The sequence below is a fragment of the Schistosoma haematobium genome, chromosome 2, assembly GCF_000699445.3.
Source record: "Schistosoma haematobium chromosome 2, whole genome shotgun sequence".
Classification (NCBI taxonomy): Eukaryota; Metazoa; Platyhelminthes; class Trematoda; order Strigeidida; family Schistosomatidae; genus Schistosoma; species Schistosoma haematobium.
The window spans coordinates 43,022,249-43,049,744 of NC_067197.1; the positions used below are offsets into that span (position 1 = coordinate 43,022,249).

Consider the following 27,496-nt stretch of genomic DNA (forward strand, 5'->3'; position numbering starts at 1 on the left):
ATAAACGCTATCTTCGTCGACTTTTCTTCTACTTTACTGGCTACGGCCTGTGATTAAAGATTATAGGCATTCTACACCACGTTAGCGTTTTGGCCTGGATTGTTATTGAATAACGCTATTGCATTTAATCTTTCTCATCATACCATTAGTGCTAACACATGCAGAGGAGCTTTCGTTAAACAAATGAACTCATTCATGGTTATTATATCACAAGTAACATCCATTCCATATAAATTATCATCATTTTGTTATTTAATATACAATTTTTGGTGTGAGTGGTGTTTGTTACAGTTTTGATTAACTTATAAACAGATACTTCAGTTTGTAGTGTTAATTCTTTTTGGATATATCATTAGCAACTGTGCTTATTGTTATATCTTGAATAAGGTTTTTTACTGAGGTCCACTACAAATACGAGGGGGGGCGGATGCAGAACATGAATTAATACCATTTATAAACTGGTCGATAAAGAAAAGTTTTGATTTAATACGCCTTATTCAGAGACGTTTTAATTTGATTTGTTAACATCGTCGTTGGTAATCCTTATTGTCGAATACGCCGATACATATTTAATGAATCTCCTTTGAATTATTTCAGCTTTCATCAATTCATTATCCCTGTAATTACTGTGAACTCGAATAATATATTCATTTATCTATATGACACATTTTTACATTACAATAATCAAGATTCGATGTTATTGAAATTTATCATTATGAATCCAATGAACTTTCTTGCGTTGGACACTTGAGATGCAATGTGCTCGAAAACGTCCAAACTGTTGCTATACTTCAAACCCGATTCATGATTAGCGTTGAGAGAATTCAGTATGTGCCTATGTAGAGCTTAGTTTAAGGGTAAGGCCAATGTAAATAAATGCACTTTGGTCAGCATTCAGTGACAGATCACACAAAACATCCTATTCGTATAACTTGTTTATGTCTTCTCGGATTACTGCTGAAATGTTGTTTTCTTTGAGAAGAGACGAGAATGAATAAACCACTTTTAGATCGTCGACAAAAAGGAACGGTTTACAGTGTTTAAACAATGAGCAAAAGTGATTATTGAAAAGGACAAAGAGTAATCGACCAATCATACTCTCTCGTACAACCCCACTGGTTACATTCATAGGCTTAAAGTACCAAGACCCAAAGCGAACGATGTGATTTGAACCAGAATAAAAAGGGATTCCATATGCCAAGTGAAGAAAGTTTTAGAAGAATAAGTGGGTTGTGATAGACACTGTTGGAGGCCCTACTGAGTTCAAAGTATAGAATTACCACTGACCGACCAATATCTCTTCTCTGAGTAATTTGATCAAAACGTTTCAAGTGTTATGTGGAGCATGAGAATTTATTCGTAAACTCATCTTGATACGAACTTAACAGACTTGCCAAAAGTGGGGTGATAGTAGCTGTTTGTCGATATTGCTATACATCATTAGACCACTATTGAGCCGCCAATAAACTAAGTGATAAAAATCTAATAGTTTAAGATGTAAGATCCGTTTTGAATGTTTTAGGTGTGTGTGAAAATCTCTTCATGTATACACTTGCACTTTGTTCCTATTGATTCCATTAGTTGTACATTGTTAGTCTTTTGATTACATTTGAATTGTTAATATTTGTATTTTTTATTATAGTTTTTATTTTTCTTACGCCTTCACTATGTTTTTGTGTTTCTTCCCTAACTGCATCTATGATGTTTTACTTGATACTTGTTCTTGGTGGCAGCCATATTGATTTGCTCCTTCTTTTGTGTGTATTCTATCCAGTCAGGGTAGAATAGCGTTCATTTGTTGTGACTGGTAATTTTTCCCGCATCTTTTATCAACTTCTTTATTTATTGTAATTTAGGTTTGATTGATTGAACAATTATTAGTTGAATACCCGGGTGGTGATATTTGTTTAGGTAACGACGTACATTTAAATTTATGATGAATTACAGAGCCATCATTTACCCGATTACTTGCTTTGATTTTGACGGGCAAGGGCGCGTGTCTAACTTACCTGAACGGCTATTCTTCAGTCCAAACCGTAGTTTGGATTTTACATAAGATACTTTTATAAGATTTCAATTCCATCTCTCGAACTGATTTCGTGGCTCGCTTTCAGATACATTTTAGAGTATTTCCATCCCTTCGGAAAGAAGGAGGAAACGCTATGCTTCTATAGTCTAGATGATGTAGAATAAAGCTACTAATAATTAAGCGGGGGGTTCTATCGTCAGACTGGCCAAAAATGAGCTGTCAAGTTACTAGTGCAACGTTTCTTCTATAGGCATTTTTCACAGAATAAGACTTTGAACTATAAGATATGAATGAAACTCAATCTTTCTGAACCCACAACTCCTCTAGGAGGGAATCGCTCAAGTTGTATATGTAGTTTATACCATGTCTCAGAAGAACTAATTTACACTGTAGCGGTAAATAAATCCCCAAAATAAATAGCTCTAAGTTTTCGACATTGGATGCTGACCATATGTTTTAGTGGACTCATCTAGCTGAAGGCGCTCGGTCAGGCATCCGCACCAGATCACGTGTGGTAACGCCGTGCTCAACATCAACCGCAATCACTAGCCAGATTAGATCAGAGAATTCCGATATATTGGTAATCGCCAAATACACTCTTCCGATCTCCTCGACTCTGTCTTTTGATTTCTCTGGGTGGGAACGAAATATATTAGAAGGTGTTACTGGTAGAAGCGCTGTCAAACACTGAATACCTGTGACATCATCAACACTTTGAGGTATCGAAAGTAAGCCCGTCATTATCCTCCTGACTTTAGATTCGAGTCAAGTCATCCTAGTTGCAAACTTCTGTCCAAGATTGATAAACTACTGAGTAGAATCAAGTAGGAAAGTTTGTGCATTCTAGCTGCGCTGCCCTTCCAGATGTTTCTACAGCTGCGAAGTAGGACATTCTGTGATATTCCCAGGCTCCTTATCCGTGATATGAGATGCTTATGTTGTAGATATTTCTATTGTGTGGGTATTATTTGTATTAATTATTTAAAGCAACTCGTCTGTTTTGTCAAGCAAACGTGCTGCCTTTATTTATAAGCTTCTGATGCTTTCAACTTGAAAAGCAGCCTCCATTTTCGAAGACGAGTAAGTTATCTTCATAAGCTGTTGTCAAGTATCTCTGCCTTTCATGGACGACTCGACAACTTGTTTGGTCAAGACATACCTAAGCATCAAAATTCGTGTCATGTATTTCCACCCTTGAATATCGTAGTCTAAATTGTTAGGATCTCTGTTGTCTAAAATACCATACACAATGAACGTCTCAAGAGATTCGTTTGGCATGTTCCAGGTTATATAGCGTCATAATATGATATATTTAGTATTCTCACATCATCCTCATATTTCATCAGGTGACTGGTGAACAGAACACTACCCAAGTCGGAGGAGTAAGTGAACGTTAAGCTAAGAATTCATGGAAGCTTTGTGTGTTTAGGATCCGTCTACTGGTAAATCACATGACCTTTAACAGATCGATTTTACGAGTTTTAAGCTTGTTTAAACCTGTTGATTTTATTATTAAGTGAAAGGAAAGTTGGGGCAGTCTTTTAGGTTCATGAATGCAACATTAGCAAAACAGCGACATCATGGCATCGCAACACATTTTGCTTCACTTTCTTATTTCGATGTTGTGGATTGTCAAATGTCTTACTTAGTTTCAAATAGATTTGAAAAGCCAATTTTTGATTCCAAGATTTTGTTCAAAGGAGATTTTCTTGTGGGGGTACGTGACATCTTGACGTCCTCAGAAATTTGTTAAACAGGTGCTGCCAGAACAGTTTTTCCGCAATAACATCACCGTGCAGAATTGATTGACATCCATCGATACCCTAGTAGTAAACTAATGATTTAGTTTTAGACGGAGTAACCTGAATAAAGCATTTGTGTTCACTAAAGTGGTCTTATCTGCGCGACAAACAACGAAGCCATGATAGGTTTACATGTTGTCTTCGTTTTTGCGATTTCAGGTGTTTTTGACCATTTTGCCCTACTTTTATGCTAAAAATATATTAATAAGGAAGATAATTAGCTTCTTTTATGATTGTGATTGTTATACATCTGCTCCCGATGATAATAACTACTACTGAGTAGTGTATATTACCTTCCCTGGTTCGAAATATACGTGACTAGATCATGATATTGATCTGACTAATGACCTTTCTACTTTCCAACAGTTAGTACGTATAACACTGTCTGTAATGGTATGAAATGCTTATTTGGCGTATATGGATTGTTATTGCACATGGAGCAACTGTTGAAATTTACTTAGAAATTTGCAAACTGTTTTAGAACCCTTTCAGGAAGTTGGTTTGAAAGTACGGCCATAGGAATGTTTTCTGTTGAGGAAGGAAGTTAAATTCCTAGAACATGTCACTGACGACCGAGGAATACACACCGATGTCATTCGAAACAGGGTTGTTCCGAAAAATACAACTGAACTCTGAATACTCAAAGATTTAGCAACTCATTATAAAAGGTTTGTACAAATATTTTCAAAGACTGAAGCTCCCTTCGTGCCTAGATAGAAAAGGAACGAAGTGAAAAATGCCATCAACTTTTTGACCTGTTAAAGGACTTGTTGTGTTCGACGCTGGTTTCAGGACATACGGATTTTTTTCTCACTGCTTGCAGTTTCATTTTATACACCGATGTAAGTGACTAGGCTATCGGTGTAAGATACAAAGTGAGGTTTGGACTGAAACATAGGTGAGTTAGATACGCGCCGTTGCCCGGTTGAAGCCAAAACAAAGTAATTGGGTAAAATGACGGTTTTAAAATTCATCATTGTTACATAAACATTGTTACCCAAACATATATATCCAGCTACTCAACCAATTAATCAAGTCTAAATTACAATAAATAAGAAATTTGATAAAGGATAAGAGAAAATTATCAACCACAACAAATAAATGCTATTCTATCCTGTCTGGATGGACCACGCACAGATTCGTTCGAAAGATAATATTTGGTTGCCTCATAACACAGGGTTTCCAATTCTGGAAGAGTGCTTCAATTCCCAATCAAAAGTGCACAATTCCAGTCAATGTAAGCAACATAATCAAAGAAGAAACAAAATCAGTATGGCTTCCGCTAGGACTAAGTATCAACTAAAACAACATGAATGCAGTTCAGGAAGAGACACGCAAATTTAGTGAAGGCGTAAGAAAAAAATAAAAACTATAATAAAACACAAATATTAACAACTCAAATGGAAACAAAATGTACAACTGAAGGAATCAATAGGAACAAACTGCAAGTGTATACATGGAGGGATTTCCATACAAAAAACACTCAAAATGGATCTTACAATCGGTGCTGTATTGCTAAAAGTTTCTTCAGACGGAAAATGAGTTGCTGTGTCTGGAAGCCGAATGTTAAATAAGTTGAAGAAAAATCATTGTACAAGACGATAAAAGATGTTAGCAGTCGTTCACTCCCAGTATTATTTACTAGGACGTTAGTTTGTTATTAGAACTGATCATAAAGCTTCTATATGATTACAGAATTTTAGAGATCTGGACGGACAATCGCTCTATGATGAGAGTGCCTACAAGGATATGACTACGAATGCATCCATCAGCTCAATAGACGGCGTCAGAATCGGGCGACTTATCACGCAGAGCAAATTAACCACATGGAAACTGTTTTGCGTGCGTCCCACCAGCAAGAAATATAATAGTGTTGAAAATCACGGGAGATATTGAACGGGCATATATTTAGATAATAGATCCGGAGACTTTAATAGTTTATTACCTGCTGAAAACTAGCGTTCATGGCTATCTTCAGAAGAAATTAAAGTCATGAGTTTGGAGGTTATCTGTGTATGATTCATGTGGAAATTCGTATTAATAATGGATGGAGTATTATGTTTTCATTACAGATCATACTGTTCGGGATAACCGGTAGTTCCATAGTCTATGTTCTATGATGTCTTAGAAAAATTACATGTCGTTTCGGGTCATGGAGGCCAAAATAAAATTATGGGGGCCGTCAAAAGTAGACGCTGATAGCCAGAACGATGGGGAGACATATGAAACTGTGTTAGATCTTTTAAGATATGTCAAATTACAGAGATGATTCGCGTGCATCCTTAGTAAATGTGAAAGCAAGTCAGTCGAATGAGATAGTGTAAATTGATATTAGTGGGTCATTGGGGAAACCAACCTAGGGAATGAATATATTTTAGTTATGGTTGATCACACTACGAAGTGATGAGGTATGATAACTCTAGAAAGTTTGAACGCTCAAACTGTAGTTGAAGCGGCATCTGACATGTGGGTCTCTCGTTGGCATGCATCAGTTCAGTTAAATTCGAAAAGGGCTATCAAATTTCAAGACACGCTTTTTCAAGATTTATGTCAAGTGCCTACATTGAGTTCAGCAAAGCCTTTGAAAGAGTTCCTCACAACCAACTGTTATATAAATGAAGAACTGTTGGGGTTGGAGGCAGTTTATTAATGTGGATAAAATACTACCTAGTTGGGTGCCAACAAAGAGTACGGGTGAACTCTGAGTTGTCTAGCTGGAAAACTGTGCTTAGTGGAGTGATACAGGGTTCAGTTTCGGGGCCGGTGTTATTCAACTTGTGTGCAAATAACCTTTTCCGTCTCCTGACCTCACCGGCCTTACTATATGCTGACGATGTCAAGATATGTAGAGCAATATGGAATAAAGAATGTAGTTAATGGATTCAAAATTACCTGGAGAAATCATCTGAATGGTCTCACACTTGGCAGTTGCCGATAAATGCTTCCAGGTGTATTGCTGTGCATACTGGTCATCAAGGTACAGATACATGCCCGACTGATAACAATGAGATACCCGTTGTCTAGACACACTATGTATAAGTATTCCTGAGTCCTAAAATTGGTTACTGCATTCAAGTCGCTAGCCTCATGCTTAAGAAAAGACAAAGGGTTTCTGGCAAAGGTACATAGAACAGCAAATAAACTGATTCCTATAATGGCGAAGCTCCCGTATGATGCTTGATTGGCCAGACTAAACCTATTGTCATTATCATATCGAAGAACCAGAGGTGACTTGATTAAAGATTCCAAATTAATCACTGGTAAATTTGCATATAATACGCTCTCGTTTTTCTTGTCTTCCAAAACATATCAGTTGCGGAGATACTGTAAAAAGGTTCATAGACTCATGGCGAAGTACTTGTCAGCTGACTATCGACCTTCCCATCGAATCATCAACGACTGGAATTCATTTCCTAAAGATGTGATTGAAGCTCCATTTGTCTACTCTTTCAAAAGAAAGTTGAATGAAAATGAGAGAACAACATTGCCAGGACTAACACAGAAGACCTAGCCTCCTGTTCTTTCCAAACTGAAACAAAATATCTGTTGACAAAATCACTGGACATTGAAGCTAGGCTCACTGTTTGAAGGTGGTTGAGACGTCAGTTTTACTCTTGATATGCAGTCAAATGTCGAGTGTTCTGAAACTGGAGGGCGAGTGAGCTATTCCAGAGCTGAAATTTTAGCTCTTTATGACTTCGGGAAGTCCATTCCTCTACAGGATGATGTGATTAAAAAATCTCAAGTAAGTTACTGATCAGTACTGATCAGTAAGAATAAGTTGATTGAACACGTGTTCAATCAACTTATTCTTGTCTCATTTTTACCTGTCGTACCGCTTACAGTGCGTTAGTATATTAGCTGGGATTTGGAACAATAATGTCAGTAATCTGTTAATTGACATCATAAACAAAGTCATTACCTAATCATTCACCCCATTCATTTGATACCCAATCCCCCTATTTTGGGGGAAATTTTGTCCATTTTGGGTCAATTTTTGGAAGCCGCAATAAAAGATTTTGGGAAAATGGTTTAAAACTCCTTAAGTCTACCCAGGTCCGGGGGAAATCCCCAAAAGTTTTGGGGAAATATAGGGTTTTTCCCAATATTTCCACAGAGTCTTATAACGCTGGAGTTTTTCCCCAAAGTTAGGGGAAAACGCCGAAATTCTCAAAATAGGGAGATTTGGCATGATCGTGGTATCTACTTACTTGTATGTTCCGGAGTGACAGTAGCATCCATGTCATTCACTAAAAGCTTATTTTCAGTTATCTCCCCTAAAGCCTTCATTTTACGTAGATTTTGTCCTTCAGACTTCTGTGCAGCTCATTTTTTGACTAATTCGGATTATTACAAAAGCGGGAGTTAGCTTGTTACATAACCACGAAAAAATGGTTTCATATGACATGTATTGACTGACTTTCGTTTACTTGATTGGATTTCAATTACATCAAAAGTGCCTTTTTTAGGGTGTACTGTTATTGTTAATTAATTGCTTGTTTATACGACCCTTCACTACTTTTTATGACATCATTCCGGTTTCTGTGGCTCCGTCTTTTGCTGTATTATGCTAATATCATATTGTATTATAAATATAAAAAACACTTATTTTTAATAATAACCAGTTCCTCATTTTTCATGCGTAACGAATACTAATAACTAAATCTACCTAATATTGTGTATCATCTTTCATAGACTGGGACCCGTGGTATGTCAACTTTACAAATAATTATTTGGTTTTAAATTTAGCATCTCGATCTAAACCCCAAAGAAAAAAGACTAGTTATTCACAGTCAAGCGATGGAGACGCCCAAAAGTATGTGAATGTTCATCTATATGTTCATATCTGTTTTCCAGTTCGTATTTTTAGTGTTACCATTTTTCATACTACCGCTGTCACTGGGTGCACAGCTTATTGGAATACGAATTTAGTTTTCTTATTTTAGAAAGTATACGGATGAATAATATCTTCGCCCATATATGTGAACTAGAATAGTCAATACTATCATTAGGATAACGTGAAATTAATTCTTCTGTTAGTGTTGAAGACTTCCAACTACTGAACCATGGTGAACATACATTGTGTAAACAGTTAAGGACTTCGAGTTACCATTGTATCACACTAGAAGGTTGGTGTTTTCCATACAATTTGGGAACTCCTTATTGCAATTTGAGAAAATTATATTGATAAAGCTTCTATTATTACACTGTTTTATCGAGTTTTGGATTAATATAATTAAAGTAAACTAAATTAACCCATTCACCAAGTAATTGGGTATGAGTCGCGCTCTAAATATGAGGGCTAATGTCACTACTCAGTTGCCCAAACCGAAGTTGATGGAGCGGAATTGGAACTTGGGACTTAGTGACCGGGAGTGGAATGTCTTGATCGTCAGACCACTGCTCGTACTAACATCAAATTTATTTATTTATTTTAACACAGATATTGGTACAAGGAGGCACCAAATACATATGCGCCACACAAATCTCATTCGATATGTGTGAGGGCTGTGATACTGCCCGGGTTCCCAAACCAAAGCAGGTGGTTCTTTTAGGGGGCCACTCCCCGAGCCGTTGACCTGAAGGTCTGATCCACAAGGCAGTATAGCATCGTAAGGAGATGCAGTCCCATGGTAGCCGGTGACCAACGATTGGTTCATACGCCATTTGTTCCCGCAGGATACTGGAGCCCATGTGCACCATTGGTTTGGAATCCGGTTAAAGCGCCGGACATTCGCTCTTCGTCCTCTCATTTTCGTAAACAACATCCCCGTCACGAGAAGGCAGTGAGTAGGACTTCCCTGACAGAGGCTATATGCGCGTGGCCATGTGAGAGCATTTCGAGAGGGAGAGCGAACTATCCCCACTCTCGGCCATACCAGGGCATTTGGGGGCACTAACATCAGAAGTAATAACTAAACGGTTTCTTCGTTCTGTCTACTGCTAACTCTGTCTTCAATGTTGCCCGAGTTATAAGGTTAGCACCACGTTAATAAAAATGCACTTTGAGAATCCAGATAGTAAATAAAATTATTGTTGATGGTTTTATCAACATTTACAAGTTCTGGAAGTTGATTGTATAAAGTCTTTATGTTAATGGTTGTTCTGAGTTTTGCAATGTTTCCTACTTTTTAAACCTTACTTTTGAGACTAAATATTCACAAAGCAACAGAATATATTTTCTAGGGCCAAATTTTCTCTGTGATAAAGAGGTGATGTATGGTGGGCCAATTGATTCATCCGTCAGATTACATTTGTATTGACCAAACTCCTGGTTTCCTTGGTCAAGCTGTAGGATTGAAGAACGTATGAGAGGCATAATAAACTGTGTTTCACTCTTAAGGTGTCTCCATTCCTACTTATTCAAGTTCTTATTATCACAAAGTCACGGAACAGCATTAAAAATAGTGGTTGTATGTGGGGACCACTTTGCCACTGAGACATGGTATAATCAGCAATAAAACTTCTTTGAACTGAAAACTGGTGTCATTTATACTGCTCTCCACCCACCCGACCGTTGTTGCTACCTTAACGTGGCGGTCGGGCTTGCCTATCGTGATGAACCAATCGAGCTATACTGGCTGGAACAACCGTTCCTCAAGGTCCTACCATGTCAGACAGGTCGGTTGATGAGCGGTAAGATTAAAAGCAACAAACCCAAGGTCCGAAGGCGAAGTCGTACTGCTGACTGTACAGAGGTGTGACAGCAGTAAGGTGTTTCCTTCAGACAACCAGCGTCACAGCAATGCTGCCTTCCCACAAGGAGGGGTGGGGTTAGAAAAGGTAGACCTTAAAAATGCACATCTCACCCTATCCCACGGATATCCGTCTCCGGCGGTAAGGTCTCAACAAGTACGGAGCTAACACAAAAATCACTAATTAAAAAGGTCGTGTGTGACCGACCTCAAGCAGTTGTCCGTTGGGCACTACGGTCACGCCCCCAGGTCAGTAAGACCACCTCTAATCCAATTTCCCTTCCAGGTACCTTCAGAAGGACCCTTCCACGGTGTGGGAAACCAGGAAGTGATAACCGTCCTCATGCTTCCAACAGCACTCAAGATCACTGTATCCATAATCAACCTCCCTCTTCACCCAGCACGTCTGGCTCTGTGGAAGTTCAAGGGTAGTGTTACAAGTAGACTGTTATTGATGGTATCCAGTCAACGGACATTGAGTATCTTGCGTAAACAAATCTTTATAAATACTTGTACTTCCTTCGTAATGGTTGTGGTAGTTCTCCAATAGAACTGTCTTGACGTTTGTATTGAAGATTCTGACTTTGGTGTTGACTGATAGTTATTTTGAGTTGCATATGTTCTCCAACTGTAGAAATACTGCCCTTACTTTGTCAATCCTTGCCTTTATATATGCATCACACCCTCCTTGTTCATCGATGATGATGCTCAGATATGTGAGTTTCCACCTGTTCCACAGCTTCTCCATGAAGTGAGATTGAGTTGGTGTTCTCTGTGTTGTACTTGAGGATATTGGTCTTTCACTATGTATATTGTAGCCTACTGCTGCAGAGGCTGCTGCTGCTACACTGACTATTTTCACTTAGATTCGTTGGTGTATAGGGGATAGGAGAGCTAAGTGATCAGCCAATTCCGAATCGTCTAGTTTCATATGATCCGTGTATTGTATTCCGTGCTTCCCATGAGATGTGGAAGTTTTCATGATCCAGTAGACCGCCACCAGGAGAAAGAGGGGCGGTGAGAGTAAGCAACCTTGTCTGACACGGGTCGTCACTTGGAATGCATCTGTGAGCTGTCTTCCATACACGACTTTTCAGAGTAGTCCGTCATAAGAATTGATGAGTCAATTAAAGTTTATCCACATGTGTTGATAATCTTCTCAGGTACTCCATAGTATTGAAGATGGTTCCATAATGTTCTGTTATCAGTAGTGTCAGGTGCTTTCTCATAGTGAAGGAAGTTGATGAATAGTGCCGAGTTCCATTCAAATGACTGTTGAACAGCGATCCGTATTGTCGTGATTTAGTCGGTACATGATCGATTCGTACGAAATCCAGTCTATTAATCTGGAAGTTGGACGTCTACTGAATCTTTCATGCGGTTAAAGAACACTCTGTTTGAAACATTTCCTGATACTGATAGTAGTAGTGTAATGTCTTTGTAGTTCTCGGACATACTGAGATCTGTTTTGTTTACTATATTGATGAGATGTCCTTTCCAGTCTGTCGGCAATTGTTCCTCCTCCCAAATCTTCCTGAATCGAACACGGAACATCTGCACAGATATTTATATGTCTGACTTGAGTGTTTCAGCTAGTATGTTATGAGATCCCGCTACTTCTCCACTATTGATTTGTCTGATGACCATACTGATTTGTTTGGTTGTTGTTGCAGTGACATCTGTAGGAAGGTGTGTATGTGGTGGTTTGGTGTCTGGTGGTTTCAATGGGGTTGGTCTACCCAAGACTTCTTCAAAATGTTCTACCCATCTGTTCCTCTGTTCTTGAATCTCAGTGATTGTCTTGCCTTCATTGTCTTTGACTGGTCGCTCTGTTTTACAATATTTCCTTGCTAGTTTCTCGGTTGTATCATATTACTTACCTGCGCTTGTCACCCCTCGTGGCGGAGCATAAACCGCCTATCAGAATCATCCATGTAACTATATCCTGAGCAGTCATTTGCAGTTGTTTCCGATTGCGATTTATCATTTTGATGTCTGCTTCCAATTTCCGATGCTGTGTTCCTTGGTTTTCCTCTTTCCATTTTGTCTTCATGATTGCTTATCTTGAAGCTTTATACACTGTCACTGCTAGATCTACGTATTTTTGCTCGATTATCACAATGAGCTGATCAATATAATGAGAATCCACTAAAATCATATAACTAACTACACATTGGAAGAATTAATACAACTGAAAACGCATTAGAAGTTAACTGAACAAAAATCACTTTGAATCGATATGCCAATTTTAAGACTGATTTTCTTTCTCATACATCGTATCTGAAACATGTAGCAATATAAAAGTGTTAAAGTAAATTCTTCTAACTCCAAATACAATATGCTGCCTGACAACTTTCGGTGTGTAGTCAGATTAATATCAAGCATCGCTGTTCGATACACAAACCATTTTACTTACGAATTCCTATCTCTTTTTTTGTACTATTACTAGTCATGGATTACCACTGATTTATTGTACACCAATCAGTATTCTTTTTAGACAATTCATACATAACAATTTAAGCGAAATGATTTATAAGATTCCTCAATAGAATAAAATATTCCGACTCTAACCATGTGCAAGCTAATGTATTTGAATTTCAGGTGTCGTACCTAAACTGATGTAAGTAGAATGGCGTCCAAACCCACAACCTATTTGTATAATAAAGTGATTTACTTAACCAACCCCAAAATCCAATCTATCATTGAGATATTTATCAACCTACCAGGGAAGAACTACACACTGCTTTCTTGCGGCATTACTGTTTTTTTACGGAATTGAGAGGACGAAAGTCGAATGTCCAGCGCTTTAACCGGGTTTGTGGATACAGAGGATCCACATAGGAGAGTTGAACAACCCTCATTCCAAACCAATGATGCATATGGAATTCAGGATCGTAAGGAAACAAATGCCGTATGAACCAATTATTGGCCACCGACCACCATGTGATTACATCTCCTTACGTTGCTCCACTGCTTTGTGGATCAGACCTTTAGGTCGAAGGCCCCGGATGTGGCCCCCTAGGAAAACCACCTGCTCCGGTCTGCGCACTTGGGCAGTATCCCAGCTATCATATAAATCGAATGATTTATGTGGCGCATACCAATTTGGTGCCTCTTTGTACCAATATTTATGTGTTTAAATAAATAATAAATAAATAATGTATCTAAAAATTGCGGGCCATTTTCTGTTGTATTATTATTCCCACCTATTCGTATTAATTGGTTCATCTAATGTTTCTTTGTTTCCCTTAACTGTTTTCCTCGTACTAACTTCGAAATACCTGTTTCAATTCATTCTCCTGCTAGTTACTTAATCAGTCATTCCTTTTCCTCAAAAAGTACTTTATTAAATATATTCAGTTGTTGAGATGATGGTTTGCTAATAATTAGTAGTCAGCTGAATCATATTTCTATGTTAATTCTCATACTACTTTTGTGTTATAGAACTCATGGTAGTAGTGGCGAGGATCTAACTACTCAAGAAGTTGATCCTAATACCCATGGCTGGCATCGTATGAACCGTTACGCCGGGCATGCACAATCGGGTAGTTCTTCACACCATCCTCATCAGAGATATCCAAGTGGACCAACTGGGGACGTCGATCCTTCAATTCCCGTTTCCCAAGCAAATGGTCCCTTGCGTCCCACTAATGAAACAAAAAGAGGAGGGCATGGTGATTGGTCTCGAGGATGTGCTGGTTGGCGTCAACGTTCTTACAGTGGTAGTGAGCAATCTGATGTCTTCTATGTAAGTTCTACTCGTTCTCTACGTTAAATATCTTCAATGTTCCCTTGGTTTGGCCAACTAGTTAAGCTGACTTGTAAAATTGTTCTCCTAATTTTGAGTTATTCACTGAGTCCTGAACCGTCGTGATCTTAAATTCATTTGTGATCAAATATAACGCAATGAAAATGTATTACAGAGATAAGGTTGTTGGTATTTTGATTGTGTACCTCAAAGTGAACATCTGCAAAGTCCGAGTCATCCAGCTACGTCCAAATTCACCACTGTATACCCTGCCCTGAGATGAGGACGTCTCTATAATCGCTATGGATACAGATACTCGAAGACAACTGCGATACCATATACAATAGTTCAACTCGTTTCTAGCCCTCCAGCCACTCAAAAAGACAAATCTTGGTAAGAAGATTGATTGGAAAAAACGTATATCTAAGTTAATTTAATTATTATTAACTGCAGAGCTTCATCAACCGAATAACTGTCATTGAGCATATAATCAGTACAAGGACAATAAATTTAGAATCAAATAACTAATTACGACTGAAATGCACTGAAGAGGTTTAAATGAAACAACCTCAAATCGATATGTAAAATAAGGAGTTTTTCATCATACAATATCTGGATAAATGGTATCCTTAACAGTAATCCACTCAACAGCTAGCAAAAACAGGAAAAAAATGAGACTAAGCAGCCTTGTTTGATAGTAATCATAATTTAGAATGCATCTGCGAGCTGCTCTCGATGCACAATTTTATAATCCGCCCCCTTGCAGAAGTTCTGTATAATAGTGATGATCTTTCGAGGTATTCCATAGTGTCGAAGATAATTCCACAACGTTTCTCTATTCATGTTGTCGAGTGGTTTCTCGTGACAAAGGTAATCGATGTACTGCAATTCATCCCATTCAGATGGTTGCTTAACAATCATCCACAGTATTACAATTTGGTCGGTACTCGGTAGATCCTTACAAAAGCTAGCTTGTTGATCTCTAAGTTAGTCGTCTACTGAACCTTTGATTTGGTTCAGCTACACTGTTAAGAAATTTTCCTGGTACTGACATTCGTGTGGTTCTCACTCCTTCTAAAACCTTTGTTTAAGATCTTGATGAGCTATACATCTTTCTAGTCCGTTGGTTCTTGTTACCCCTCCCATATCTTTCTGAAGAGAGTATGGAATAACTTGGAAATTACCTGTATATCTGAGTTTAATGCTTCTCCTGTAAGTTGTCTGGTCCTGCCACCATACCATTTCTAATTTGTCTGGTGGCCCTACCTGGTGTTACTTATCCCGACGTCGGTGTTTAAGCGTCCCATCGGGATGGTGGGTTCGTTTTCTGGATATTTCTCTAGGATGGACTGAAACCTCTCATTTAACTGGTCTTTATTATCTTCATTGTTAGTGCGTAGCAGTAGATGAAATTCACTTCAACCCTATACTTCTTTGTTTTGAAGAATGCTTTGATGATCCTGTGTTCACGAGCTTCCCATCCTATCGGGGCTTTTTGTGTTTTTTTTGCAGAGCATCATTACAGTTCCTTGTATATGCAGTGACATTATTTTCTTCAACGTCTCTCCCGTAGCTTGATTTTTCTTTCTAGATTTTGTCCAATTTCACTTATTCCAAACAGAACTAGCTTGTATTTTTGCATTTCCTCTGCTATTTGAATGGCCCTTCCGGTCTATCACGTTCATACATCCCACTTCTTTATGTTGATTTTCATCCTGACTGGGAGAGAGGGTGTCAGCCTCGTGGTTTTTGAAGACTATCAACTTTCACCACTAGACTTCATGATTCTTCTATGTAGAGAGACCCATCAACTCTCAGAGCAGCGTTCAATTGTTTTTTTTTCTGATCAGCAATTTCATGGTAGAGTTCCTTTTTACGAGTTGTCGTTGGTAACCCTATTTTCAGCCATCTTTTACCTGTGCTTGGGATTTGAAGTAGCTATAAAGGGGCTCCAGGTGGATTTACACAACTCACATCAACACAGAAAGACGAACTCTGTCTTTCTTCATTTAACTCCCTTGAATGTTCAATGACTTCGCATATTCACTTATTCTTCCTTCAGATTCATTGTTTTCCTTATAATTAGTTTGACTGCTTTCAAGAGGTTTGACAACATGAATAGATATTATGGTTCTTTGTTTTATCAATATACATGGCTGAATATCCTTGGTGGTTTACTCAGTGTTGGTTATTTCCGTAATTAGAGAAACATGCGATCGTGTTTTACTTTCGACACTTATCACTGACTCAGCTCAACCTTTATGTGACCTTTTTTATTTGACTAATAATCGATGAATATTGTAATCTTTGTGAGGATTACGACTGTTACTCCTTTACTGATTTGTTGTATTTCCTACTATTTGCTGAGAGTTTGCGAAGATTATGTGGCTCGGTGGTATTACGGAAAGTGTTCGAATAGGATGTATGTATAAGAAAAGTAAGTCGTACTCATTAAGTTCCACTGACACACTGCCTTCACTGGGACACCTATATTATAGAATCAAACGCAACCAAGCATATTATGTGGTTAAGTATGATAGGTAAAACATCATATATATTCGTATCCCTGTTTTTCTCCTCATACCACAGAAGTCTTTTCCATTTGTTCACTACTATTTTTTATCTGTAAATAACGACGCTTTTTCTGTTGGTAATTGAAATTATGGTTAAACGTTTTCATATTAAGCTGCCCCGGTTAACCGTTTCTCTCTAAACCAACAAATTTGTTTAGTATAACCACTCCAATCACCGAGGTCGTGGTAATGGGCATCCATCCAATGAAGTTGATGGAAATACGGGACGTGGACGTGGTCGAGGGCGTGGTTCAGGTCGTCAAGGTTTGACACATCGAGAACCTGTTGGTGGTCAGTCACAAACTTCAGGCAGTAATGCTTGTCGACCTGCCAGTTGTTTAGTTGATACTCCTGGAGGGCAATTAGTTGTAAGTTGTCACTTATTCAGGTGACATTTTTGTACTCCTGTATAATTTTCGATCAATTTTATTAACCGCGTTATTGAGACCGTTCCTCATTCAATTGTCAAAATACCTTGCTGACTGAATTTTCCTTTTTGAAGAAGTTCTACAAATCCTAGATAGAATCCTAACACTTTCTTATTAGTACTTTGGGTCTGTGGATGGTTGGACGACGAGATCTCAGGCATGTTCCTTAGTGTTATATCGGTGCACTATAATTAATTGGTAGTTTCTCAACTTCTTATCATTTCTCAGTTGGATAAAAAAAAACTTAGTCTGCCGTTGAAAAAGTCCCTTTTATAAGTTAAACGAAAGTAGATATAGTTGTTCTGGTTGACGTTTACCTCTTAAATTATTTTTGCTTAAACAATCACCAAATAAAAGAATACTAAACGGTTGTCTTTGTCTGCTACCACCAGTATGAACCTTCATCAAAGTTAATTATAAAGCTCTATTCGTAATTTCAAGTTTAGCGACTCAACATTTTCGTTGAGTACTAAATTTTCTGCTTCAGGGAATATCTGCACTTTCTACAAAATTTTCTCCGGTGAAGTGTCTGATACTTTCAAGCTCTCGACTGCATATGGTTGGTCTGTAAAGGGATCTAGGCTGTACCTAGACTTGCGAATTTGCATCATGTTGTGTGCTAACATATTGTCAACAATAGTCAGGTCCCTCACTGCGGAATTCCAGGTGTAGGCAGCCGGGACTTGTCAAATACTCACATGCCAACATCAACCGGACCAATACTTCCTTGAATAAAATCTTTATTCTTTATATTTCCTCTATTTTTATATCAACCGTCCCCTGGTCTGATTTATTTTTCATGCGCAACCAGTGCCAGCAATCTGATCTTGTAGAATCCTATTGTTATGACTTTAGGTTGCTGTCGACTTTTACCCTGTGCTAATTGTTGTGTCCTTGACTGGAAAATTAGAGCAGCGTACTTATCGATCGATTACAGTGACACGTAAACACGTACGGACGGCCTAGAGTCTCGATTGGTCCCACTTCCCTGTCTAGCCCAGCCTGTTGAGTCCAGAACACAAGTCACAGCCTCGGAGATATGAATCACTATATTTCAAACATACTTTGTTTATATACCAATCAAACATATCACATCGTACCATAAAGTAGAAAACAACATTCTGTACAATATTCACAAGTGAACAGATATCGACCAATAGAAAATGTCCATTTAAAGTCCAAGGACACCATTGGACTTAACATGATAATTATTGGTCTATTCCTCTGCATCCACAACACCTATCCCGCATATCTTGGGATCGCCATCCAAACTTTATGCTGGGAAGATCTAAATGTCTGGACCGTTTGTCAGATTCGGCAAAAAGCTTAGAATCTCACATAAGTGAGTTCCTGTTAACAATCGCTTGTTTGTTATCGGATTAAATGGTACAGCAAGAACTCCGAAAGATAGTATACATCCCATTGATCGCAGCTTAGATAAAGTGAAATACAATTTCTATCGGAAACTTTCTGACATCTGGAAAGCTACACTTTCAAGTGTAGCAACTTTGGCGAATAATTTTAACTCCTGTGTAGGTAGGCTAAGTCAAACTGAAAAACATTTATATGAAACTGTCATCATTCCTGGCTAGATAACAGAGAGATTTTAGTTCAACTACTCTCAGATAATTGTATTTGCTTAGCAAGTAGTAGTCGCAGGAAAATTGAAAGATGCCGTATAATTTGGAGACTGACGAAATCGGAGCGATAGGGATAGATGAATCTCGTTTCTAATAGCCATCGTCTAAAAGACTGAACTGAAGAATCCCACCCTTTCCGAAACATTTGTTGACGCCGATCACGCTACGGTATGAACTCGTTTTTCTCTACCATGTTGGACACAGGACAAATCCAAGAATAGTATCTCTTTAAACTCAGGCCTGTAATGAAAAGGTCAAAGGTGTACTTAAAATAGAACTAACTGAGCACTTAGTCTGTCATGTAGACAATGTTCATCCTGAGGTAGTCTGACAGTTTTCAATTGGAATGCAGGGATAATTCGTAGCCTGTCCATTGCAGCAAGTTGATTTTTTGCAAAAGGATAATTTCATTGATTGATTATGTTTTCCTTAATAATGCATTCAGGAAGAGTAGACTTAACTCCTTTATAGCGTCAAGGATAACTGCGACGATAGTCGCTAAAGTGACGTAAATTTTATCAGGCATCCATCAGGGTTTGATACATGGTTATATTTAACGGTGTTCAACTGTAACTGTATTTGTTGACCTTAAGGTTGCATTCGACTTCGTTTATGGACACAGTTTGTGTCAACAACTGTTATTAAAAGACATTAAAGTAAATAAACCTTCTGATGACTCTTTAACCGACCACTAATGGTTGTGTCTAAGCCAATGATAAGCTGTCATCTGAACTAGCTACTCCATGTTGTTCATCAAGGTTGTTTACTCTCTTCATTTTATTCTATTTGTGCACTTGGCTTCTTCACTTCATTGGTACGTCTTTCAGTGATAGACATTACTGTAAAACCTGTCGATAAACGGAGTTGAATGCAGCCTTAAAACAAATATAACTAATATCGAGCATGGGTAAAGTATACATATATATCCAAACCCTGATGAAGGATAGCATGGATGCTTATCCCTGTATTCCGATTGTATACTGGTTTGTTAACTGTAGCGTAATAACTTGATATTGTTCAGCCTCTTAGTTGAATAGAAGAGTTTCAGTTTGTGTGACGAATTTTTACAAGCACTTATTGTCTACAACTCCTCCTGAAGTCCCTCCGAGGGCTACTGCCGGTCCCTAGCCCGGATAAAGGAGGGTTTGGCATAGGGTTAGCAACCCCATCCCGTAGAAAACTAACTCGCTAAAAAAATGCTGGCCAGAAAAAAAATAAAAACGCTAACCTCTTGTATACCAATACTCATAGATGTATTTTTCAAAAGTATTAATTACCTAGTAAACAACAACAGTTGAGTCTTGTTATCATTTTTATTGTGTTACATTTATTGCATACCCATTAAAAAGTCACCTTATTCATAAGTCTATACTCGGTTTATTCTAATCATATTCTGGTCGTGTTGAACTTTTGCTGACATTGTCTCTTTTTGTCCTAATTTATATACCTTTTTTGTACACCAATCACAGATCTTATATACCACTCCTAGTTGTTAAGCCTGTCTATCCCGTATATACTACAAATCTTTCAGATTGATACAGCATGCTTTATGTTAAGAATTTCCCAATACCATTATTTCCATAATGTTGGTCCTCGATTGCCGTGGGATCGCATCTCCTAATGCTGCTCCATTGCCTCGTGGATTAAACCTATAGGTCGAAGGCTTGGGGTGTGGCCCCCTAAGGAGACCACCTGCTTCGATTTGGACACCCGAGCAGTATCCCAGCACTCACATAAATCGGATGATTTATGTGGCGCATATCTTTGTACCAATGTTTATGTGTTTAAATAAATAAAATAATCCTGATAACGGTTAAATGTAGTAAGAGTCGTGACTAACTTTCTATTTAACCGGTTTATAGGTCTTAACATTTTAAAACTTTAAAGAGATTTCCCTTGACAACTATTTTCATTTCTCCTCAACTTCTAGTGGAACATTGTTAAGTTTATAAATCCTACATTTATTCTTGAAAGACAATATATAAAAAATAATATCCGTTTCTTTCTCTTTTGCATTTTGTTTTACTAAGCAACAAACCAAAAATGGGAGGATTTACTCCAAATCGTTTTGTAGTGACCCACCTCCTGGTTTCGACTTACCAATTCATGATAAGCCTACTAGTGAGTCGTCATCTTCAATAACTTGTCAAAAAGAAGACGTTTTTATTGATAATAATGATTCAATGCCTATTCATCATTGTCATCTTGTGGATGATGATTCTTCGAAGAATTCTACACAAATGAATTCTAAACAATCTATTATACATCCTTGTAATTGGTATTACATTGATCTATTTACATGTACTCAAGGTCCATTTACAAATCAACAAATGAGTACATGGCTTGCTGGTGGTTATTTACCATTAGCTTTAAAAATACGTCGTGATTGTGATGAATGTTTTCTTAGTTTAGGTAAGTGGTTATGCAATTTACATAAGTTTCGGTGATTAACTTAAATTTCTCCCCTATTAACTATTATTCATAGTTACATTACACTGTATTTACAGTATCAAAAATAAAATTTATACTTTCTCAAAAAGTTGATTCATAAAGTTAATACCATGTTCTACTACTATTGATCCTTAAGTACATTGTTCAATTTCTAGTCTGGAATATTCACTTCATCTTGACATTCATCAGTCAAGTTCGTAGTACTATCTATGTATTTCCCAGAAATCAATATTTGTATTATTGAGATTTCGAAATTCAATATTTTATTTTTACTTATTTATTTGAACACATAAATATTGGTACTAAAGGGCATTGAATATATATGCGCTACACAAGTCACTTGATTTGTGTGTGGTCTGTGATACTGTCCAATTTCCCAGACCGAAGCGGGTGGTTTTCTTAGAGAGTCACACTCGGAGACTTCGACCTAAAGGTCTGATCTACAAGGAAGGGGAGCAAGGTAAAGAGATGCAGTCCCATGGTAGCCGGTGACCAATAATTGGTTCATACGCGATTTTCTCCCTCAGGATCATGGAACCCATGTACACCATTGGTTTAGAATGAGGGTTTTCCAACTTCCCTAGGTGGACCCTCCATATCCACCAATCGGATTAAAGCGCCGGACAGTTGCTTTTCGTCCTCTCAATTTCGTAAACAACATTGATGTCGCAAGAAAGCAGTGAGTAGGACTTCCCTGGTAGTGGCTGTATACGCGTGGCCATGTGAAAGCATTTTGAGAGAGAGAGCTGATTCTCTTCACTCTCGGTCGTATCAAGGCATTTGGGGGTAATAAATTATAATCACGATAGTTCAAAGATATAGCTATTGAGCTTGTGTGTGTATGATTCGTACCTATGAGGTAATTGTGTCAATATTTTTTGGGCCTATCAACAAATTCACACCAGATAGCAGCCGCTTACAGAGAAGTCTTATTTGTCATCATGAAATTTTAGGATCTAATTTTGATCACAGTGGAAATTTAATCTTTGAAGCAAATCTGGACATCCGTGTTATGATCATTAAAGGGAATAGTAATGTTTCCTCTTCGTTTATTTATCCGTCACTGTATTCTTTCTATACTGTTTAAAGTATATTGTTTAAGCGATTTGGAGTTTGAAATAAATTGGTTACGATGATCCTGTAATCCGTAAGATTTAAGGGTATTGATATTGCTTAATACATTTTTAGCGCCCATTGACTCCATAATGCTGATTAAATCATTAATAATATAGACGAAATATTAATCCTAATCACAGTCGTATGTGTTCTATGAACAAATAACAATAATAACAATGTGTATATAAAACGTTGAATAAAAAAGTATCTCGGACCAGGGAGATGCCAGAAATGTTTACCCAAAATGTTACTCATTACAATCGTTAATATAACTCAAAATAAATAATACAAAGTGCAACAAATAGGTAGGGGTTGAATCAAATAATTAATGCACGTCACACATACACAAGTGCACATATGACATATAGTGTCAAATCCTGAGGACATGGTTATAAGACCTATTTCCTATATAAAAAATGGCTCAGTATTCAAAATCTGTCAGTAATCTAAGTTTGTCCAGAATCACATAGGCGTGCAATAAGTTGTCACTCATTCATTTGAAAGTCTAATTTCATTCTTCGCTGACCGACTTGAATATCCTTAACTTTTTAGGAAATCACATCATCTCAACCATTTGATTCAGCTCATATAACACTATGCTTTAAACACTATAGATACAACACAATCACAGATGAATATTTTTGAGAAAACGTACAAAACCGTGTCCATCCCATGATCTTTCCACGTATGGTCAAATCAACAAAAAAATTTCACTCCTATTGTATTTAAATCATGATGAATCCCAGGAATTCTCTGTGAGCAGATCCTATTCAGTATAAATTTATCACTGTTCCTTCACTCATTTTGTACAAATCCGTTATTCAGCAGTGTGACACCATCACTCCACCACGAGTTTTCATTTATTCAACCTGAGATACTGAAATACAACACCGACCAGTACATCGACCTTGATATGATTACTAAAGTGTCGCTATATGGCTACCTTCTTTTGTTTCCACAGGACCACTCACATCAGGCAGGTCCCAACACCTTTTTACAAATACCGGGGTACAATAATGCATGCTTAGAGATAGTCCAAGGAGTATCACAATGTGGAAACACCACATTCATTGTCTTAATCATGATTTACGCATGTTATCCCGCTGGTTTCCATAGCACTTATGATTCGTTGATTTTGAAAAGTATAAGTTGCTAATAATGTAAAATAACTATTGGATGAAAATCTCCTCACTGTTTAGGGATTCTTGAGTAGAATGCGGAGGTATGATAATATCATACAATGCAATTGTTTAGAATGCTACCTGACCTGGTGACAGGTAATGACTGGTCCTTGTTTCATTATTCGGATGGATATTTTCCCTAAATACATTGTCTTCTACATGGTTAGGTCGGAATAGAAAGAAAGAAAGAATGCGTATCATTTCAAGTTATTATGCTCTTAACCACTACTGTTATTACTTAAGATAGGTCATATAAATCCGTATCCTATAAATCATTTTGTCACTTTGTCTTTTTCAACATGAATTTATGCTTGTGGAATCCCGTTTCTTTTAAATATATTTTCTACATTATAACCCAAAGTTCCAGTGTTCACGTTAATCTTGTCAGTAAATCAAATCACCTAATGGAATTTACTCAAAAATATTACGTAATACATTCACAAAATGTTTTGAGTAGTCATACGAATTAGTTCATTCTATAATATACTTATTCTCTGGTGAATAATACTTTCATTCATTGACTTTATGATTGTTATCCCACTTCACCTGTGTGTCGATTTCAGCTGCTAACAATGTTTGTGCTTCGTCAAAGCTGGATTCATTAGTCTGTACTTGAAGAATGATCGACATTAATTAATACTTTTGTACATATACATGAACGTACAAATAGTTGTTTTATCAATATGATGGATAGTAGTTATATTTCAAACCATAATAAATGCATTGAGATTATTTCACATGACGTGATGGGTTTTAATGGGAAATAAATCTTTATTTACTGTCTTCCTGAATCTCCCCTGTGTGTATGTGTTGCTTTGAGCTACATTTCATCCATATATGTGTGTGTATATGGATCAATATAGGTAGCTCTCGCTCCTATTGTATGCATTACCTACATTGATTCTAGATATGTTTTGTTAATTTTCTATAAAATACAATTGTATTTCTGCACAGTTTCATGCTTCTCAATGGTCTTATTTCACTCATTTCTTCTTTTTATTTAAAGCTGATCATATGAATTTAGCTGGACGCATTCCATTTTGGACTGGCTACAATCAACCACCTATTACACATGCGAATTTACCATCACTTTCTGTATTAAACAATAATAATAGTAGTAATCAGGTATTAACACACTCAACTATTATCACCAACCAAATATCCTCCTCAACTCCACCAGGTATTACAAATCGTAAAACAGATTGCGTAACTTCACTTCAACAATCCACACTACCAACATTTGATGAAGATACAACTCAGGTAAATACTATTGCATAGTACTATCACTACGTTGATATGTAGTATATTTAGTTAGTTAATTATTATTTCTGAGTGATAATTTATTAACGTGTATCATTGATATCATTCTAAGTCCCCGAATGCCCTGGTACGGCCGAAAGTGGGGAAAGTCAGCTCTCCCACTCGAAATGGTCTCACATGGCCATGTGCATATAACCACTGTCAGGGAGGTCCTACTCACTGCTTTCTCGTGGCATTAATGTTGTTTACGAAATTTAGAGGACGAAAAGAGAATCTACGGCGCTCCAACAGGGTTGGTAGATATGGAGGATCCACCTAGGGAAGTTGGAAAACCCTGATTCCAAACCAATGGTGCACATGGGTTCCATGATCCTGAAGGGAAAATTGCATATTAACCAATTGTTGGTCACCGGCTACCATGGAACTGGATCTCTTTACATTGCTCCACTTCCTTGTAGATCAGACCTTCAGGTCGAAGTGTCCGAGTGTGGCTCTCTAGGAAAACCACCCACTTCGGTTTGGGCACCCGGGCAGTATCACAGCCCTCACACAAATCGAATGATTTATGTGGCACATATCTGTTTGGTGCCACCTTGTACCAATGTTTCAGTCAGTGTATGATCATTGTCCACCAATTCCTATTTGTTCGAAATTTGTTCTTCATGACTAGAGTACAACAGCATGTGTACGGAATACAATCTTTTCTGTTCAATTTGTGTTCAATGGGTTCCGCTAATTCCTAGAACCACCAAGTTTTATCTCCTCATTTCCGTTGCTGTTTGACTGGTTCTTCCGGTCTCCCACATTGTCTGGACACTCCATATACCTATACAAATTGTTGCTAGAAGTGTCATCATCCTCATGACTTCCGAAGAATATCGACTTTCGCCATGAGGCGTTATAATCCTTCCTTAAAGTTTAAATTATTTATTCTGGTTAGCATTTCTTTTCCTTTAGCAAGGTTGTTAAATTAGTTAAAATCTCTACATTATCGATGATTTTTGTTCATCGACAATATGATCTGATCAAATATATCTTTATTGTTTAGGTGAAATTCACTATAATTTTTCTACACTTTAATTTTTAGCTTCAAAACAAAGTAGACGTTAGTGTTTATGATGGTGATAAAACTCAGGTAACAATCGATAATGATTCAATATCATTGAATATGTCAACACTATCATCAAACACTATATCATCTCCTGTAACTGATTATTCAGAATCACAAACAATCAATAATTCATCTTCATTTAATGGCATCAATGATAAAGCATTATTAGATTTATATAATGAAGCTAAAAATATTGCATTACATACATCTAAAATTGAAGCAGAACGTTTAATATTAGCAAATAAATTAGCTGAAATTAATAGTACTACAGCTAAATTATTATCCAATTTACGTCCAACCCAATTATGTTCTACATTAACTCAATCATTAATTCGAACAACAAATGCTGTACAAACTGAATTAGCACGTATCCTAGAACCATGTATTAGTGATGATAATAAAAATACTACTCTTACTACTACCTTCTCCAATACTATTGACGATGGTCATCCCGATGATGGTAATGATGATGATAATAATAATATCAAAACTGATAATGACGTTAGTTCACCCATTCTCAATGATTATAGTAATAGCATAAATGTTGTTTCATCGACAAAATTCTCAACATTATCATCTTTAGGAATAGAACTTACTGAATCATTATCTACACTAACAACATTTGATAATCTTCATCATAATGAAATTCATTCAACGAATGATAAACAAATTTTTATAGATAGAAAATTAAATACAAATGATGTAGATATTGATAATGAGCTTCCTTTAGATTCAACAATGAACAATCATGAACGCAATCATACTAGTCAGCATACGAATAATGATGCATATGTTGGTAACAACAATGTTGTTGTTGATGATGACAATGATAATGATAAAAAGTATCAACAACTTGAATCAATAGAAAATCCAATTCCTGAACGTGAAATTACCGTACCATTGACTTTAAATAGTAATAATCATGAACAAGAAACATCAACAGCTACGAAGAAATCTAGACGTAAAAATAAGAAAGCTAATAAAAAGTGAGAATAATAATTTTTATTATAACCAAAAAATAATATTGAATGTTTTCATTTGTTTATCCCCAATGCATCGGTGACTCAGTCAGTAGCTAAGGCATCTGTTTCCCAGTCATTGCGTTACAAGTTCAAATCTTGTACTATCTACTTCAGTTTGGGTAATCAAGAGTAGTATCATCCTTTAGACTTTGTACTTAGACTCAAAGCTAAATATACAAATCTGTAACTTATAATTTAGTTGGTATTGAATACTAAACAAACTTATAATCGACCAATTTTATTCTTTAAATGAGTAATGTGAGATTTTCGGATAGAAGTAATGTCGACAGTCAAACTTATCTGTATGATGTATCCTTGACAATGTGCAGTGAATCTATTCTGTCAACTCTTAAACCTTCATACATAAAATAAAACACATCATACTGTTGAGTCGAATCCCTCTATTTGGTAATGAAATTGCAGTTTTTAGCTATTCGACT

At 37.1% G+C, this 27,496-nt stretch overlaps 1 protein-coding gene across 2 annotated transcripts in view; it reads left to right on the plus strand.

Annotated features, from left to right (window-relative positions):
• Nucleotides 1-7,406: 7,406 nt before the first annotated feature.
• Nucleotides 7,407-27,496, plus strand: part of MS3_00007024 (uncharacterized protein) — a 47,779-nt gene continuing 27,689 nt past the window's right edge. Inside the window, exons 1-6 of one of the 2 annotated variants that reach the window (XM_051215283.1) lie at nucleotides 7,407-8,647; nucleotides 13,971-14,274; nucleotides 17,006-17,215; nucleotides 20,946-21,327; nucleotides 24,670-24,923; nucleotides 26,011-27,020. In XM_051215283.1, coding sequence (XP_051068486.1) covers nucleotides 14,041-14,274; nucleotides 17,006-17,215; nucleotides 20,946-21,327; nucleotides 24,670-24,923; nucleotides 26,011-27,020 — 2,090 coding nt within the window. In that variant the 5' untranslated portion in view covers nucleotides 7,407-8,647; nucleotides 13,971-14,040. Of the gene's footprint in view, nucleotides 8,648-13,970; nucleotides 24,924-26,010; nucleotides 27,021-27,496 lie in introns of both variants that reach the window. The other variant, XM_051215282.1, reaches the window with a different exon arrangement.